This window comes from Esox lucius, chromosome 15 (genome assembly GCF_011004845.1).
Source record: "Esox lucius isolate fEsoLuc1 chromosome 15, fEsoLuc1.pri, whole genome shotgun sequence".
NCBI classification, from domain to species: Eukaryota; Metazoa; Chordata; class Actinopteri; order Esociformes; family Esocidae; genus Esox; species Esox lucius.
This window is the reverse complement of record NC_047583.1, coordinates 33,096,899-33,115,876: the sequence shown is the minus strand read 5'-3', so window position 1 is coordinate 33,115,876 and position 18,978 is coordinate 33,096,899. Positions and strand designations below refer to the sequence as shown.

Genomic DNA, 18,978 nt, shown 5'->3' with positions numbered 1-18,978 from the left:
ACCGACTCTACGATCTATTAATCATACACAGTCTGTCAGGAGTGTGGTAGCAATGTTTGCTGTAAGTCCACTTACACATTTTCCCCAGGAGCCCGATCTGTCTGTCCACTGGCTTGAAGGGTGTGTGGGAGTGTGTTTGGCATCTGTGAGTGGCTGCGTCCCTCCTGGGTTCAGACAAATCGATCTTTTGTCTGCTTCCCACATGCTGAACTCTCTCTGTGTGTGTGTGTGTTTGGGATTGTGTCTCCCTCCTCTTACGGACAATATATTACTGTCATGTCCACAGGATGGCAGGGAGACCATACTCACAGCACACACACACACATCCAAACACATTAACAAACACAACAGCAAATGGAGAAAGCCATGTATGGCACATATATGCATACATCATGATTATGAATATACTGTTAGCTAGAACTTATATGTTCATATGCGCATATGTAACGTGGTCCTGTCACTTTGTACAGCTGTATTGTTTGTTCTTTACTATAAACATAATAGGCATTTGATGCAGAATATAATAGAAACTGGGAATGATATAAATCATGTGCACACTACTGGTCCATCACCGATATTGCGTTCTAACATTGTGCAGGATGGACATCTAGCTTGAATGGCTGCATAATAATACATGACACACTACTTTAGAAAAGAGTTAGAATAAATGTTTTATTTATTTTTAGTTTGATTTAACCAGGAAGTGTATAAAATATTTTCTGTGTTTGCATGTGTATTTGAAGGTGTGACTGTATGTATGTGTGATTTTACCTCCCATTTCAACACAATGTTCTTGTCTGCTTAACTAGGTGTGAATATAGAGTAAAATGCATACACAGACACACTCACACACCCTAATGGCATGTACTAGAGAGAAAGAGCAGTGTACATTACAACGAGAGTGCGCATACACCCACACACACCCACACCAACAGCAGCACACACTTCTTTATGAGAATTGTTAGTTTGAAGTTAGTTTGAAGTGCTGTTTGATGTGTGGCCTAGTTTCTTTATGCCCATGTTTCAGATACTGTAGCAGGCTTTTATCAAGATACATAATTAGACTCATAACAAATGTGTTTGACCCTTCCAAAAGAGGGTTAACTTTGTTGTAGTCATCTATTAGCGCCGGTTTTCCTAGGGTTCCTCTCTGTCTGTTTCAATACTTTTTAGTCGCCCACACTTAGCTCTCTCTGTCTCTCTCAGTTTGTTTTCTGAAAGGTATCTCTGACCCCAAAAAAATAGCATTTTGATGTGTCATCCAACACAAAAAAAAAGTCATGGTTTACGCTTAACATTATCCGTTTGTTAATATGCACCCCCCTTCCACCCCATTCCCTTATTTTCTGTCCCTACCTTGGTCAGCTACAGGAGAAGCAGAACCTCTTCTCCAAGCAGGTTGATAAGAAGGAGCCAGTAAAGGGTGCCTTAATGTCCTTCACCCTGAATGACCTGAAGATCCCCCTGTCCTATGAGGTCCGCCTGAGCCCCATAACCACCTACAGTACAGGAGACTATGTCAGTCGCAACATCAAGTACTCGGAGCGTGAGTAGCGTCCTGCGACTGGCTTTGTGCCTGGAGCCTAAATGGCAATTGTATAGTTAGTGTCTGCTAATATTGATAACTCATCTATAGCTATCCACAATCAGCCAAGTAGGTCGATTATGTTGTGTTCGTTTTGGCAGTGCAAGTATTTAACTATATTTTAAATTGTTGGCTACTGACCAGTTATTAAATGACATTGTAGTGTGATAATCATTTTGCGTTCCCCTTTCTTTCTTTTTTACAGCTTACACTTACCCACGACCATCAGGTAGAGTTCCTGCTTCCTTTTTCTCTCTCTTCCTCTCTTCCTCTCTCATTTCCTCTCTCTAATGTTTTCTGTCCTACTCTCTTATCCTAGCCATCCTCCCTCCCCACTTATCTTTCACTCCCCCTATCGCTGTCTCTCTGATCTCATCATTTGTTTCAACAAAGTATCACCCCGCCACTCTAGCAGGGGGAAGGGAGGGCAATGCCAAACGAGCACAATTAAAATCATATAGATTAAAGTGGATTGGGGAATGGAGGGATTGTGCTTCCATTGCCGAGTGGGACACTGGGGATGATAGATGATGTTTCTTTCATAACAACTGCATAAATGTGAAACGGACCGAAACATGCATCATCCAATTGCTTATTCATTGCACTGCTTTTGACACGTTTGTGTATGCTGTATGTTAGCCTACTGTAGTCATTCACAATACATGTAACACATGTAACCTTTCTCCGGTGTGCCATAGAGAAAGGCTGCACTGACAATGGCTCCACGTTCACTACGTAGTTTTTTGCTTATTTCTGTATATATTGTTTGTATTTTTGTTCATTCTGCACTGTTGCTCATACAGTATGATCGACTTGCACTGAAAATGTGTTCATCGTTGAATACAGACTTCTACGCTACTCACCGAAGCACCTGCTGTGATTCCTTTGTTCTGCCGCCGATTTGTTTACCAACACACTGTTAGAAATCGGCCGTTTCGTATAGTGGTTGTAATAATTAGCATAGCCGTTTGTCAGGGGAGAGAGAAATTATATTATTTATTGCAGCATTAGAGTCTTGTTCATGAGGTTACGGACCTGGTCTTCCTTACACAACCTCAATCTCATCTCAGTCAATCTCTTCTCACTGTAATGTTGGTTACAAGCTGATATATACATTGAAGGGTGTGTCTACCTAGCAAAGATCAGGTTTCCAAGACAGTAACCCCCATGTCAAATGGCTATAGTTTATCTAAACCTCTCTGTTTAGAGATAATCTAAACAGAGAGGTTTCTGTTGTTCTCATTATCTAGGCACATGCACTTCCAATGAAACGTACATTCATATTGTAATTGTCAATGCTCAGATTCTACAACACTAATGGAGGAGAAAGAAGTGAGGCAAACGTGCCGGTATCTTATGTAGATCTTGGTTGAGATACTGCAGTCTGCCCTTACCGAGCATTTTACTCGCTGGACAATACAATTTTCAATCCCTGGACAATAAAATGGACAAACTACATGCACAGATTAACTGTTTTTCAGTCAACCCTGGAATGAGGGATCCATTACTGCTTTACTGGATTGCTTAGAAACTATGTAGTCATAGTTCTGTGATGCAGTCAATGGGGACATTGATGATGTGAGGCAAGGCTGTAGCCATGGAGTCAACATTGGGGGGGGGGCAAAGCCGGGGGGCCAGGTTGTCCCCCAGAAAAATAAAAAATAAATATATTTATTAGACTCTTAACCATCAATATTTACACAATCTGATATTGCCATGTTAATTTTCCTAAAACCTCATAATAAATGTTGCTCCTGGACCATCATTGCGACTGACCTGTAGTTAGTTGGTTACCCCAGTGCAAAGACAGAATATTCCACCCTTTGACCTAAACCCAACCTCAGAGATATCCGTGCCTAAACCTAACCTCAGTGGGGCTTGTGCCTAAACCTAACCTCAGTTGTGCCAACATTAATTATGATGTTTTCGGAAGAACACCAACATGGCAATATCAGATTGGTCATCAATATTTGCTCCTTTTCTCATTGACACCCATGTAACCTGCTCACCCTGCCCTGTCGGCATACTCTTGCTCTCTGTCTCTCTCTTTGCTCTGAACGCACCAGAGTAAACATGAAATAAATACTATCAGTAAACAAGTGGTGTTTCTTGCCATTATGTGCAGGAATGGATTACTAACCATTTCTGATCTGAATGGCAATGATTATTAGATCAATAAACATTGACTCACCTCTTGTGCTACTGTATACAGTACTTCTATCATCTGACTGGTGCTCATTTTCTTACTGCTCTCAACTTACTTTTATGTTCTGAGGCTGCTCAAAAAACTGATGAATGTCACTGCCGCCCTGCCTCTTTCTCATGATGACACTGTGAATGAAAGCTGACTAATAAAACAGTTTTCACTTTAATTATTTTGTCCTGTACAGCACTTTGGTGAACGACAGTTGTTTTAAATGTGCTTTATAAATAAAGTTGACGGTGACATTGACATTAATCAAACATACACTAATAATGCTATTTATCATAAGCAAATACAGTTATACAGTATACTATACGAATGTGCAATCAATGAAAACGACTACTGTCTGCATAAATTACACCTGCAGCGCAAGATAAATTAAAAACTTTACTCATATGTCACGTGGGCATTCTGACATATACAAAATCATTAACGTAAGACATTAACGTTAGTTGAATAAGCACCATCGGTGGTCACTGGGTGAATGTGTGTCTAATTAGCTTTCCAGGTAACTTTGCTATCATAGATAACGTTAGTGATGGTTTATTGATTAGCACTCCCAAATCTGACTGTTTTCACCCAAAACTTTTGTTTACACTCCATTCATTTATTTAAATCCACAATTACAGTTCCAGTGCAAAAGTACGTGTTGACAGGAAGATAGTCTACATAACACTCATATTGCATTATATTTTTCCACTTTTTATTACATTTAAAAGTAACGAGATATAGTCAATTATTACACAGTGATGGGCATTGATTGTACCTACAAACAGCAGTCAACCAATGGCTTTTGCTGGGGTACAGCAATAGCACCTGGACAAACCACACGCAGAACTGCAGTCAACCGTAAAACTAGAACCGGTTGTAATAATAACTGTAATTTGTTGAGTTTAGTTATGATTATGTTTACATTTGCTAATGATTATTTGGGATGGCGTTGCATGGTTGACTGTCGTAGCATAGGAAAAAATTTAGAGACAACTGCACCTTTTTCTTTTCTTTCAAAAAAAGTTGAAAAGGAAGGTTTTGAGTGAGGAACAGAAGGGTTAAAATGTAATGTAATTTAAAACCTTCCTTTTCATCTTTTTTGGAAAGGAAAGAAAAAGGTGCAGGATGACACTGTATTATTCGGTATATTTGACAAATAAACTTGTACTTGAACAACGATAACACTTTTGTGGGGTACTGTTGCTGTGGAGCAGAAACAGGTGGGCGGTGTGTTCGGCTGCATTTTTATATGCAGTGCATAATAACAATCATCATATCAGCCCTTTTATCGACAGTGCATTTTGCTATTTTCTTTGCCTCTTTTCTTGTCTCTACTGCTATCAATGTATTTGCTCGTCCTTTCTGACGTGTTCAAACTTCATTTTCTTTCACACTCTCTCTTTCTCTTTCTATCTTTCTCACAGACCATGTATGTGGTTTTGAGGACGAGCGCATCTGTGGCTTTTCCCAGGACCGAAGCGATAATTTTGATTGGACTAGACAGAATTACCTGACGCAAAACCCCAAGCGCTCATCCAATACCGGCCCAGAGATGGACAGGAGTGGGACCAAAGAAGGTGGGCTTGAGAGGCTATGATAAATAAATAATTACTGCAGTGATTAATACAGATGTCGCTCATCTAACTGTAGTGTTTTCTTACCATGGTAACATGAGGTAGATTGCATCAACAAGTGGTAGCTCGCGTCAGGTTGTGATTGCACTATTCCAAACGCATGGGGGAGCTAGAATGCTGAAAATGCTATTAGTTCTCAAAAGTCACTTTCTAAATGATAGTACATACAATGTTCACAATATTCTCCAAACATAACAGGTTGAATATAAAAGCGAAATGTTTCAAGTTTCAAGCGACTTCATCACTGCTATGTTTACGAAATGTTTTTATAAAGAAATGCACAGAAATAAAGACTATTTGTTTAATCACTTACAATTAAACTGTAGAGCTATTTGTTAAGATCATAGTTTTGAATGGTAGGGTATGGTAGAAAAACGCATCTTATGGCAATTCGCAAATTTACTTGAAAACCAGCGATAGGCTATATACTTTCCTTACTTGTCAGATGAGAACTAAAGGTAGCCAAATCACAGAATGTTTTCATCTTTTAATGATGTAGATATCAAAATAGGTGAAATTATCAAACAGAATATAGAAATAAAAAACATGAATTTGATGATTTAATGTTATTTCTAGTAATACACCTATTTAGGAAGTTATTGGTATCTGAGGGTGTATTTTTAAAACTTTATTTTCCAAATCTATTGCATGGATAAATAAATAAGTCACACTACAACAGCCCGGTACAGTGGGGAGAACAAGTATTTGATACACTGCCGATTTTGCAGGTTTTCCCACTTACAAAGCATGTAGAAGTCTATAATTCTTATCATAGGTACTCTTCAACTGTGAGTTACGGAATCTAAAATAAAAATCCAGAAAATCACATTGTATAATTTTTAAGTAATTAATTAGCATTTTATTGCATGACGTAAGTATTTGATACATCAGAAAAGCAGAACTTAATATTTGGTACAGAAACCTTTGTCTGCAAAGATCACCTGTAGTTCTTGACCAGGTTTGCACACACTGCAGCAGGGATTTTGGCCCACTCCTCCATACAGACCTTCTCCAGATCCTTCAGGTTTCGGGGCTGTCGCTGGGCAATACAGACTTTCAGCTCCCTCCAAAGATGTTCTATTGGTTTCAGGTCTGGAGACTGGCTAGGCCACTCCAGGACCTTGAGATGCTTCTTACGGAGCCACTCCATAGTTGCCCTGGCAGTGTGTTTCGGGTCGTTGTCATGCTGGATGACCCAGCCACGACCCATCTTCAATGCTCTTACTGAGGGAAGGAGGTTGTTGGCCAAGATCTCGCGATACATGGCCCCATCCATCCTCCCCTCAAAAGCATCTGCAAAGAATGATGTTTCCACCTCCATGCTTCACGGTTGGGATGGTGTTCTTGGGGTTGTACTCATCCTTCTTCTTACTCCAAACACGGCGAAAAAACTCTATTTTTGTCTCATCAGACCACATGACCTTCTCCCATTCCTCCTCTGGATCATCCAGATGGTCATTGGCAAACTTCAGACGGTCCTGGACATGCACTGGCTTGAACAGGGGGACCTTGCATGCGCTGCAGGATTTTAATCCATAGTGTTACTAATGGTTACTAATGGTTTTCTTGGAGACTGTGGTCCCAGCTCTCTTCAGGTCATTGACCAGGTCCTGCCATGTAGTTCTGGGTTGATCCCTCACCTTCCTCATGATCATTGATGCCCCACGAGATGAGATCTTGCATGGAGCCCCAGACCAAGGGAGATTGACCATCATCTTGAACTTCTTGTTCAGTTGTTGCCTTCTCACCAAGCTGCTTGCCTATTGTCCTGTAGCCCATCCCAGCCTTGTGCAGGTCTACAATTTTATCCCTGATTTCCTTACACAGCTCTCTGGTCTTGGCCATTGTGGAGAGGTTGGAGTCTGTGTGATTGAGTGTGTGGACAGGTGTCTTTTATACAGGTAACAAGTTCAAACAGGTGCAGTTAATACAGGAAATTAGTGGAGAACAGGAGGGCTTCTTAAAGAAAAATTAACAGGTCTGTGAGAGCCGGAATTCTTACTGGTTGGTAGGTGATCAAATACCTAAGGCATGCAATAAAAATGCTAATTAATTACTTAAAAATCATACAATGTGATTTTCTGGATTTTTGTTTTAGTTTTCGTCTCTCACTGTAGAAGTGTACCTATAATAAGAATTACAGACCTCTACATGCTTTTTAAGTAGGAATCAAATACTTGTTCTCCTCACTGTATGTTCTGATAGCTATAACATGCTCATCTTTGCTTGTCGGCTTGGCCCGCTTACAAAAAAATGTTTTCAGTTCATTCCAAACCTTTTTTATCGGATTCTAATCCAGTGTCCTCGTGGAAACTGAAGGAACTGAATTTTGTTTTAGATTAATTACAAATAGTCAATCAATAAATTGTAACAAATGAATTTAATATATAAAGGGAGTAATACCGATACAATATAAGTCTTAAAGATAAAAGTTCTCCAGAGATTAAAGAGGTTTGCAAGAGCAAAGATGGAGGCAGAAGGAAAGTAAATGCAAGAGAGACCCTCTGGTTCATATCAGCTAACTAAAGGTGTGGGGTTTGGTTTATTGACCTATGGGTAACATTTTTTAAATGAATGCTTATGTTTGCATACTGTAACAGTCAATTTAAAATAATGCATATAAAGAGGCATAGACATAACATAATATTGGTGTTTTAGCCAATATGCCTATACTTTGAAAGAAATTATGTTGTCCCAGAAAAACATCCCTGATGTAGGGTCCAACACATCACTTAATGCTTTCTTCTTCAAAACCTCTCGAGCCATAATACATAAATTAGAACAACTAATTATTTTTATTAATTTAGACATATTTAGTCCAAAAATGTGTTGGCAAAAATATATAATTTAGCATTTAATTAGCTGTTGCCTTAATTAAACGTACCTTCAAAAATCACATACAGGCCTGGTCCCTGACAAGAAATTACACCCCACATAGTAAGAACAGAGAACACAAATGGTTAATGTTCTGTATATTTTGTAATAAATACTTTACAATTATATTATATATTACATCAGTAGTTAGTACCCAATAACATTAAAGCAAGAAATTCTTACAGACCTTTTCCATAATTCCACTCAGGTTCCTTCAGTTATCTTCTGATTGTGATAACAGTGATGTTTATGAGGACATCTTGATGAAAGCAGATCCCGAATTTCCTATGTGGATCGCTCCACATTTTTACTCATTAGGAGATAAATGGCTTGTAAGGTCTTGCTGGGAACAGAATACAAAAGCAATGTAAAAATATGTACCATAAATCCCTACAGGTTAGACATTACATTTCTCCAAAGATATTTGTTATCATTAATACGGCTACAACTGTAGCATAGGATTGTAGCCTACCTGGTCTTTTTGCAGTAGTTCCATTTTTAGCATTTGACTGTAGTCTGATCATATTGTTGTCGAATAGTAGGATCCTTCACCGCAATTCCCATGTCTAACAGTATTTTAGAAATTATTTTAGATCTTCCGTTCCTTCCTCAAGGCTTAATTAATCTGTTGACATAAAGGAGGTGTTCAAGTAGGATGGTTTTGCAACGAAATTATAGAGAACAGCCATTGGTTATATTTTTCAAGCCTGCATCTTTCTAAGGAAGAACCAGAAAAACACTTGCTGCAGTTGAATATGAACCAGAACAAAGCACCAAAACGGAAGGTTTGTTACATTTCTAATTGCAGCCTAATACATTGTATACTTGTTTAGTAATTTGTGTAGCTTACTACTTGTGTACTAAAAACCTGAATTTGTGTTTGCAGCAAGTACAATGGACAGCTCCCCCACAAATAGCTTTGGAGACCAGAGGGAAAAATATGAAAATATGTATGGTTCCAAAGAAAGCGGTTAGATTTTATTACATACTTAAATGTGTTTGTGTACACTGCATTTGTGTGGACTTCTCATTGTAGTCACTTCTTATTGTAGTTTTCGAGTAAGCTAATTTGTGTACTTCATCTCTTCTAGGCATCTGCTGAAATCCGAAAATAAATGTTACCTCCTAAGACGTGAGCTTTGATAATGTGTGCATTTTTTATTTCTCTTAGCTTTTGGCATTAGGACCTAATGAGTATAATATCTAAGCATTGTCTTTGAACAGGAAGTACTTTTTGAAAAAAATTATGATGACATTGGGTTTATTTTAATACATAACACAATAAAGTCACCAATGTGTAACAAAGTAGAAAACTGTTCATTTAAACTATTTATAAATGTGCAAACAGTGTGAGTGAGTATGTATGTGTGTGTGCACTGTGTATGCATTTCAATGCCTGAACATGGCAACAAATAAGGGCACAACTGCTAATGACATAGGCAGTCAAAGTGTTTTACTTATATACTGTACATCATAGTGTATACTGCATTTGTCAGTACCAAATAGGTATTCAAAGATCAATAAGTATTGCATGTTACATGTTACATGTATTTTGGCAGATTAGGTAGGAATAAAGGATAAAAAGCCCCCACAATAGCAACACTACAGTTTATTAGAAGTTAAGGACTTTCACAAGCTCAGGAATTTAGCAGCTTGTTTTTCAACGTACTCAACATCAGTGGGTGGTAGGCTGTGAATGAAACAGGGTGATTGAATTTAGAACAAAAGTGCTTGATTTTTAGCCCCAGAAAATATAATGCTCTTTGTGGTTGAACTTTGTCATACTATCTAATTAATCTATAAAAAGAAAATCCACCACATGGGGAACACAATTGTTCCCATTTTGACTACTTTTACATCTGGGCTTATAAACAATATGTAATATATATGTATCTATGGATTCAAAATAACCTAATGTAATATAAACATGCATTTTATTGTAATTAAATGGTAGTATTTAAGTGAAAGATGCACAATAAAGTTAAGAATTTGCTTTTTTTCTATTTATCATTGAATTCAGAGCAGACACAACCATGTGGAACAGTTGTCCCAACTAAAACATATTTTCCAAACCCTTTTTTACACAAATATGCAATGTTTTACAATAAATGTGAAGAGAACAATGAAATAATGCACTTTTTGTGCAAGCAGTCCAATACACACATTATCCCTCATATAATTACATCACTCAGGCATGCCACTGAGCAAAGTAAGTCCTCTTATGGAAGTGGCAGAGGGGCTCCTGGCATGCCCCACACTGGCAGTGTCTTGTTGTGGGCTTTGCTTACCTTGCAGTGCTCATCAGAATATCCTCATATCCGTAGGCCTGTGTTCAGGGTTTGCTGGGTCATCACTATCCTTACTGAAATAAATGTAAAAGGAGAGAGCAATTACACAATGAAACTGGAAGCTTCTTTCAGTGCCAATTTTCAAGGGAGCAAAAGCAACTCCCCTATGAACTCAGGTTACAAGGGAGGGGGAGGTGACACCCCTATGAGAAACATTGCTCATGTCTCTTGCACTATCTTACAGTGAAGGGGGTGGGGAGGCAACTCCACAAGAACAAACATTCCACCTCTGAATCTCTCTCTGACTGAGAATTCCAATACATGTATTTTCCAATACATACATCACTAGTGTTGGGGAGTAACGGATAACAAAAAACTGTAGCTGTAATCAGTTATGTTACCAACAACAGGTTGCACATAAGAACCTTTACAGGAATTGTTTAATAAATTAGGCAACTATTTGTTAGATAGCTTTAACATGGCGCTGCCTCCAAGATAAAACATTATATGGAATTTACCACCACATTTGAGGAGAAAATGTGTGATGGGAAGCACTCTGCCAAAGGATGATTATTTGCATTTGACACGGCCACATCAACTCCGTCCATACAGGTAGGCCATGTGATTCTGCTTGCTCTGCATCTCAGAAAATTGTGTTTATTGGTTATCATTGGCTGCTGACGTCATTTACTTTAAAATAAGAGTGCATGTTTATAATCACAGTTAATGTCTTTCTTTGGCGTTTTGAAAATCCATTACTGGTAGCCATAATAATCGCTGGTTATGTTTGCGCGGGTAAATCTTATTTTTATGCAGCTGTTCACGATTGCAAACACGCATTTGTGTGCCGGGGGTTACTGCAACATTTTGACAATGTTGGTTGTGGAGCAAATCATCAGACTACTGCAGATTTAGTTTATGCGCGAAAAGCTACGGAGATCTTCATTTTTATATACAACAATGTCAATAGCCTTTTCCAATAATTGCCATTTATTTTTCAACAATGTTTTGAATCAATTAAAAACATGAATAAAACACAACCCAGGAAGCAACCAGTGGCCCACCGGCGGCTCGCTAGCTTTCTGACACTGTGGCCGCCGAGCATTTCTGAAAAGCGTCCGGCCAGCGGGCCGCCAGTGGCTGAAGGACTTGCTGCTGGTGATGCTGTGTGGTGGCAAGTAGCAAACTCCCACTTTGAGCCACAGGCGTGGAACTACTGCCACACAGTCATCCTCCTCCGGGAACAAAACTAGGGATGCATGATTTGGATTAAATCTTTGTTTGTTTTGGGAGTTCATCAAATTGTAGTAAAACAATGTCATAATCCATATGTTGTATTGCCCACTTCAGAATATATAGCTTATACCTTACACCCTTTAAAAAATAGTTGTTCCTTTTCCTGAACGAGACTAAAAGAAGCAAGTCACTAAAATGATCCAGTTTTCACATTACTAGAATGTGGTATTCCTAGCTTGCAAAAATGGCGATTGTCTTGTCTTACGTGCAATTCACATTCATGTTTAAACACAGTAAAGAACTGTCCCCCATGAAACCATTAAAGTAGAGGCTATAGGTGAGTAGTTGAACCGGTACCATGCAGAAAATGGCCATTAGTTCAGGGAAAAAGTGATTGTAAGCAATGGCGAGAGATGGCTGTTTCTATGTGTTTACTGTACATATCTACACAAAGGTCCCTTACACAAGCAATAGTGCAAAAGTCTATTTTATTTATAAAGAACCAATGTTGGCCAAAATTCTGTACACTAAGATTTATTAAGATTAAAATAAAGTTAATAAAAATAATCAGTACAAGAATAAAAGGGTTACAAAAGCATCTCTGCTTGAAGAAAATGGCAACACAAGCAGATGGTGTAAAGTCGCCTGAAATGCAAATTAGCTTATGCAAATTGAGATCAGGAGAAAAGCGGCAAAAGCTGGTGGCCCGCTGGCTGTAGGACATTATACCCTCCTGCGGCTTGCCAGCAGCAAAACGCCGGTGGCCCGCCATCGATTGCTCACTGGGAAATAACAGAACAGGCATCCTTAGATTTTGGGTTATGTTCAGATAAAAAGATTCTGGAAGATGGAGGTTTATTGGATTAATTGGAATGACTGAATATCTGACAGACCTTTAGCTTGTAATGTAGAGATGTAGCCCAATCATACTGAAGTAAAAAGTAATGGTTTAGAAAAAACATTTCCAAAGGCACTGTAGCCTACACAACCCATAAGGTAAAATGCTAATTCTGTTTTTGGCCAGCTATGTAAACTCTAACATTGATTGATCCCGCAAAAAGTGTTCAGTTGTTATAGGTTATTCCTATTTGTTTTCCAATGTTTCTTAATATGAAAGTAATCTAAAAGTAACTGAGTTTGAGTAATCAAAAAGTTACGTTACTGATTACAAATGTGGACAGGTAACTTGTAACTGATTACATTTAAAAAGTAACATACCCAACCCTGTACATCACAAACACATACATCAGAAAAATACATATTAAAACACAGACAATAATTACACTGAACAAATTTATAAACGCAACACTTTTTTCCCCCATTTATCATGAGGTGAACTCAAAGATCTGACTTTCTCTATGTACACAAAATACCTATTTCTCTCAAATATTGTTTACAAATCTGTTTTGGAGATGGCTTATTGTAGAGAAATTAACATTCAATTCACGGGCAACAGCTCTGGTGGACATTCCTGCAGTCAGCATGCCAATTGCACGTTCTCTCAAAACTTGCGAAATCTGTGGCATTGTGCTGTGTGATGAAACTGCACATTTTAGAGTGGCCAGCCTAAGGCACACCTGTGCAATAATCATGCTGTCTAATCAGCATATTGATATGCCACACCTGTGAGGTGGATGGATTATCTCAGCAAAGGAGAAGTGCACACTAACAATGATTTGGACAGATTTGTGAACAATATTTGAGAGAAATAGGCCTTTTGTGTACATAGAGAAAGTCTTAGATGCTCATTTACATAAATATTAATGAAAATCGAATTGCCATAATCGTCTGGTTTCAATGGTATATTTTATGTAGCCACCTTTGTGAAGCATTCCGTGTATAGTTTGGGTTGCTATGGGAACCACAGCCTGCAGAAAGAAAACGTTTCACCAGGCAATGACATTGACCATGCATCTTAGAAAGGCTAATGTGTAGACAAGACTATAGGGATTATAAGGGTAACTATATATATCACTGTATATGATGTATTGAACCGCAATATATTGTTTGTATTATAAATATGAATAAAAAATTTAAATCATCTAAATTAAAATAGATTGGAAAATATTTCTAAATGGTGACCCAGAAGTCTGTTTTTAGGGGGTTGTGATTACCAGGATACATAATAGGTTGTTTCTGTTACAGAAATGAATCTGGGACCCAAAATGTCCAAGTAGTGAAATCCGGCCAAAATTCCTTCGGACTACTCAGGGTTAAGATAGATTTCTGCCTGCATTGTACATTGATATTTTGATTCTATTCAAATAGAATCTATACAAATAGCCAACACAACGGTGGGTTGAACATGTAGCCTATTGACCATTTAACAACCAAAACGTCCTTCATGTATACGCGCTATGTTAAACACTTGACTTATTTTTTTATTTGGGTCTACTGTGGCATATTGTACTTTATCAAATACATCTGGTGGGAAAAGTAAAACCATTTTTTTTAAAGATGTTTTTATTGAAAGATGCAAATCTGGAAATATTTGCGCAGAAAAATAGCATCAATGAAGCAAAAAGTCTTTTCTGAGCTTCATGTGTGTAGAACTATAATTAAATATAAAATCTCAGAAACAGTTAATTTCTTCAAATTAAAACAATTATTAAAACTTTTATTGCAAACTTTTATGGTTTTCCCTGTGTAAATAAAATGAAAGAAAATAATTAATAAATATGGTGAAGTGTAATAAAAAACATTGTATTACTTTACAAAAAAATCGGACATCTAAATTACGATTCAGTAATGTCAGAGGATGCGTGACAGTTGGGAGTTTATGGAATCAAACACAGCAACATAGCAATCCATGAATAGGATTGTAGTAGACAGTATTCTGCAGATTTAAAATATTTATTCTGGCCATATAAAAACAGACGCAGGCTTGAATTAATAGCAGTAAACGCTACATTGTTTCAATAACAGCAGTTTCAGGGGGGTGTCGAAGTTCTCACAGATGCCCCCTGGTGGCCATTCTTATTTTTATTTTAGTTTTTTTTCCGTGCTGCATGGCACTGCAGCGTACAGAGGAATACCACAATATAACGAGGGATGCCCCATCGCGGACCACCCCGTTGGAGCTCGAATTAGATGAGCGACATTTGTATGTTTTAGCTAACAACAATTATTTTAACACTAACTGATACAACGAGTAGCTTCTCTTTTCTTAAATAACCATGTCGAAAGATGTATCCTGTGGTCATGGAAAATATATTATTATTGGCCTGCATTAAGCAAAAAAAAAAACTGAGATTGCTGAAGTTACTGGAATTGGGTTAAGAACTGTCCAACGTTTCATTAAAACCTGGAAGGATAGTGGTGAACCGTCAACCTTGCAGATAAAATGTGGTTGAAATGACCATGATCGGAGAACACTTATGCTTGGTGAAGTCGCTTGGTGAAGTTGAATCATCAACAGTATAACTCACAGCCATGTTTAATTGTGAAAGTAAGAGCATTTCCACATGCACAATATAACGAGAACTGACAGGATTGGAACTAAACTGCTGTGTGGCCACAAGAAAACCCTGTGAGAATGATCGGGAAAAAAACTTTTTTTAGGGAGCTAGGGAGCATAAAGATAGGACTCTGGAACAATGGAAGAAGGTCATGCAGTCTGATGAGTCCAGATGAGTCCAGAGCAATGAGCGCATCAGTGTAAGAAGAGAACTGCATGAAGCAATGCACCCAGCATGCATAGTGTCCACCGTACAAGCCTCTGCAGGCAATGTTATGATCTGGGTTTGCTTTAATTGATCAGGTCTAGGCTAAGCAACGTTATGTGGCAATAAAATGAAGACAGCTGAGTACCTCAATGTACAAATTACCAGGTTTTCCCATCAATGGATTTTTTCTTCCCTGATGGCACAGGTGTATTCCAATAACAGGATTCATTGGGCTCATATTGTGCAAGAGTGTTTCAGGCATGAGGAATCATTTTGACACATGAATTGGCCACCAGAGTCCTGACCATTGCCCCATTGAAAGTCTTTGGGACGTGCTAGAGAAGACACTACAAAGTGATTCAACTCTCCATCCCTCAATACAAGATCTTGGCCAAAAATGAATGCAACTCTGGACTGAAATACATTTTGTGACGTGGCATAAGGTCAAAACAATTCTATGGCGAATGCACGCTGTAATCAAAGCTAAAGGCAGTCCAATGAAATATTAGTGTGCAACTTTTTTGGGGGCCAGGCAATGTATATACAGCAGCATGGGAGCTACTGAAAAAAACACAGTAGGGAGGTTATGGAGAAATGTATTATGTGAATGTGTTGGATGTGTGGGGTATCAAACCAAAATTAAAAAAACAAGTATTCACAAGAATTCACCGGACCCAACACTAAATCCAACCATTAAACCAGAGTGCCAGAGTGGTCCTAGGGCTCAGGTCTTAAGAACCTGCTGGATACAAGATAAAGTAAAGGGAGTAGATCCAATGGGGTATCAGATAAGACAAGAAACATGAGATCAGGCAGAACCGACTGACCATAGGATATGGACTACTTAAACACCAAAGCAAGTGTAACATAAAAAAGTAATAAATAACAAAACAATAATAACAAGTAAAAACATCATATACCATGTAAACACAAGTTTCCAAAGGATAAAGGCATTTTAAATGTTATAAGCCACATACGGTATTGGAAATGGTACACACAATTTACACCAGATAATAAATGCCTACTGGTATGGTTCACAGTAGTCTGGTATCCATTGTTATATCATGCCTGTCAAATAAAAACAAAAGGCAAGGTGGAAACAGCAAATGTCAATAGAATTTCAGAAACATCTACTGTTGTTTATGAATATTATTACATTTGACAAAGGTGGATTTTCCATACCTTGACATAGGCTGTTATGCGACAAATGTCAATGGAAATGTGCTTTGTTGAATACGTCTGCTGTCATCTGTTATGATTCAGTCAAGTGTCTTGTGAACAGTAAACAAATTGAGGTGGCCAGCAATAGTTGGACAGTCGAGTAGGTTATTATGGAGGTTATTAGGGTCCTTCTTGATTTAATTCACCAACAACATGCCAGAGTGGCCATTGTTTGCATATGTGCAAAGTAATTTGCTTCTGCTCTTTCGCCTTGAGATGAAACCAACTGTGGACATCAACTGACGAAACAGAAACAAGTTCGATAAGTGGATGGAAACATAGCTAATGTTGTCCGTGCTCCTGTGGCTGCCCTTTTCTAATGGCAAAGGTTCACAAGTCTTCCTGCTGTGATTGCACATTGCGGTATTTGGCCAGCTAAGTGAGTTTATTAGAGATTTGATTTCTCCCTCTCTATTCTAACCCATTTTTCTGTCTCCTACCTATGGCCTCCTGTCCTTCTAGGTTATTATATGTACATTGAGGCCTCTCGTCCCCGGGTTGCTGATGACGCTGCCCGTCTCCTTTCCCCTCTCTACAATGTGACCGCTGCCAGGGGCCCCAAGGGCTCTGGTCGGGTCCCCCACTGCATCTCCTTTTTTTACCACATGAAGGGCAAGCACATTGGTGAGTACCAGAGCCACACCGTACTCCATTTTGCTTGCATGTGCTACATAATATTTTTCCTGCCGCAGTGATTAGGCTTCACATATACTGTAGTAATCAACAGAAAAATAAGACAACCATGGATTTGTTAACATCATGGTTGCACTGTTTTTACAGCATTTAGCCCAAACAGGTAAAACACGACAGGGCCATACCTCAAATCTATAACAGGGCTGTACAGTACCTCCGAACTTCTAAACCAGGTCATAGGGCAACAAATACATTATTAAATGGCTGATTCACACTTTGTAACTTCTGGTCCAATTTAGAGCCCTATTGTTTTAAGCACCACCTTGACTGTTAGCCACTTGTGGTGTTGTTATCATTAGCAATGAAAAGCTGTTAAAGTGGAGTACAGGGTGCAGAGCTGTGATGTGGTGGTGATACTTAGTCACATGTAAGGCTCCCCACCAGACCAGGGTTAATCCCACCATCCCCCCTTTATCTTACTGTTCTCCAGCCTGCCTGTCTCTGATATATACAGTACAGAAGTTCAAGACTAAATGCAGTGGGTGCGGGTGGGGTGAGAGGTCACATTTCCATGCATAATAGCTGAATGACTGCTTGCATTGCATCAAGGACCACTACTCTCTAATCCACCCTGGCCTTCCTCCTAACTAGGGATGCCACATCTGGCACACATTTCAACACGTTGCTCCCCTCGGCAGGTGGTCTTGCTAACCTAAGCCCTCTCCACACACTCTGCTTGGCGCATATGCTGGCTCAGCTAAGTCAAACACACCCTGGCCAGTTGGTCAGAGTAACCCAGTGTTTTCTCTCCAGTTTTGAATTTTCCCTGGACTAGGTTAGATTGATGTGTTTTCGATGTAAAACAAATATTTTTTTTCTGTCCCCACGTGTACACCAACCTGGATCACGCACAAACACAGACACACATGACTGCCGATCTATGAATTCCTTTCTCCCTTGCCGGTCCACAATGGGCAGGCTTACATTATTGTCATCTTAGAATTCAACACATGAATATGAGCACAGTGACATACAGTAGGTGAATGGAAAAAACGTCAGAATCACAAGCGCAGGCTTAATCGATCTGTCGAAAGCTCACCTCCGCCACACTTCAGTTGAAGAGTGTGTGTTAGGTCTGTGTGTGTGCGTGTGCTGGTATGTGCATTTGCAAAGGTGTCTGCATGTGGGTACAGTTTGACTGTCACTTTGTGTGGGTCCCCAAATGTGTTTGTGTACTCCCTTTAGTGCTATAGAGAAAAGTGGCAGAGGTTGGGTCGCTAGGTGATTTACGAGAGGGGACTGGACACAATCAGTCACCGGGGAGGTGGTTCATCATAGCGCATGCTATCGGACGGGTTTATCGAGTGCATAGATTGCATGGCACACTTCATCCACGTCAACAACCTGGCCATGGTGATTTATGGGTAAAGGAAGTCTGTCTCTGTGTGTGTGTGCAAGTATAACTATCCTTGTGTGGACATTTTACTAGAACCCATAAGGAAAATGCTAGGTTGGGGTTTTGTGTGTGTGTGTGATAACGTTTGTGTAATTGTTGTTTATCATGATGTGGGTCAATCTACAGGTACTGTAAGCAGTGTAGTTAGTGTTCCTAATCTATTCTGGTGGGGTTTGGACCCATGGCAGTGTT

The 18,978-nt window shown here is 39.1% G+C and overlaps 1 protein-coding gene and 1 long non-coding RNA gene across 5 annotated transcripts in view; one reads left to right on the top strand and one right to left on the bottom strand.

Annotated features, from left to right (window-relative positions):
- Positions 1-18,978, top strand: part of LOC105030282 (MAM domain-containing glycosylphosphatidylinositol anchor protein 1) — a 439,262-nt gene that overhangs the window by 326,092 nt on the left and 94,192 nt on the right. For 3 of the 4 annotated variants that reach the window (XM_013133057.4, XM_020053829.3, XM_020053828.3), the window contains exons 13-16: positions 1,366-1,546; positions 1,791-1,814; positions 5,204-5,356; positions 17,160-17,321. In XM_013133057.4, coding sequence (XP_012988511.2) covers positions 1,366-1,546; positions 1,791-1,814; positions 5,204-5,356; positions 17,160-17,321 — 520 coding nt within the window. The remainder of the gene's footprint in view (positions 1-1,365; positions 1,547-1,790; positions 1,815-5,203; positions 5,357-17,159; positions 17,322-18,978) is intronic. The other variant, XM_020053830.3, reaches the window with a different exon arrangement.
- On the bottom strand, positions 8,481-10,650 carry LOC109616641. The gene is made up of 3 exons (XR_002197875.1): positions 10,576-10,650; positions 8,760-8,912; positions 8,481-8,630 (listed from the first exon to the last, which is right to left on the bottom strand). It is a non-coding gene; the product is annotated as an uncharacterized LOC109616641 (long non-coding RNA).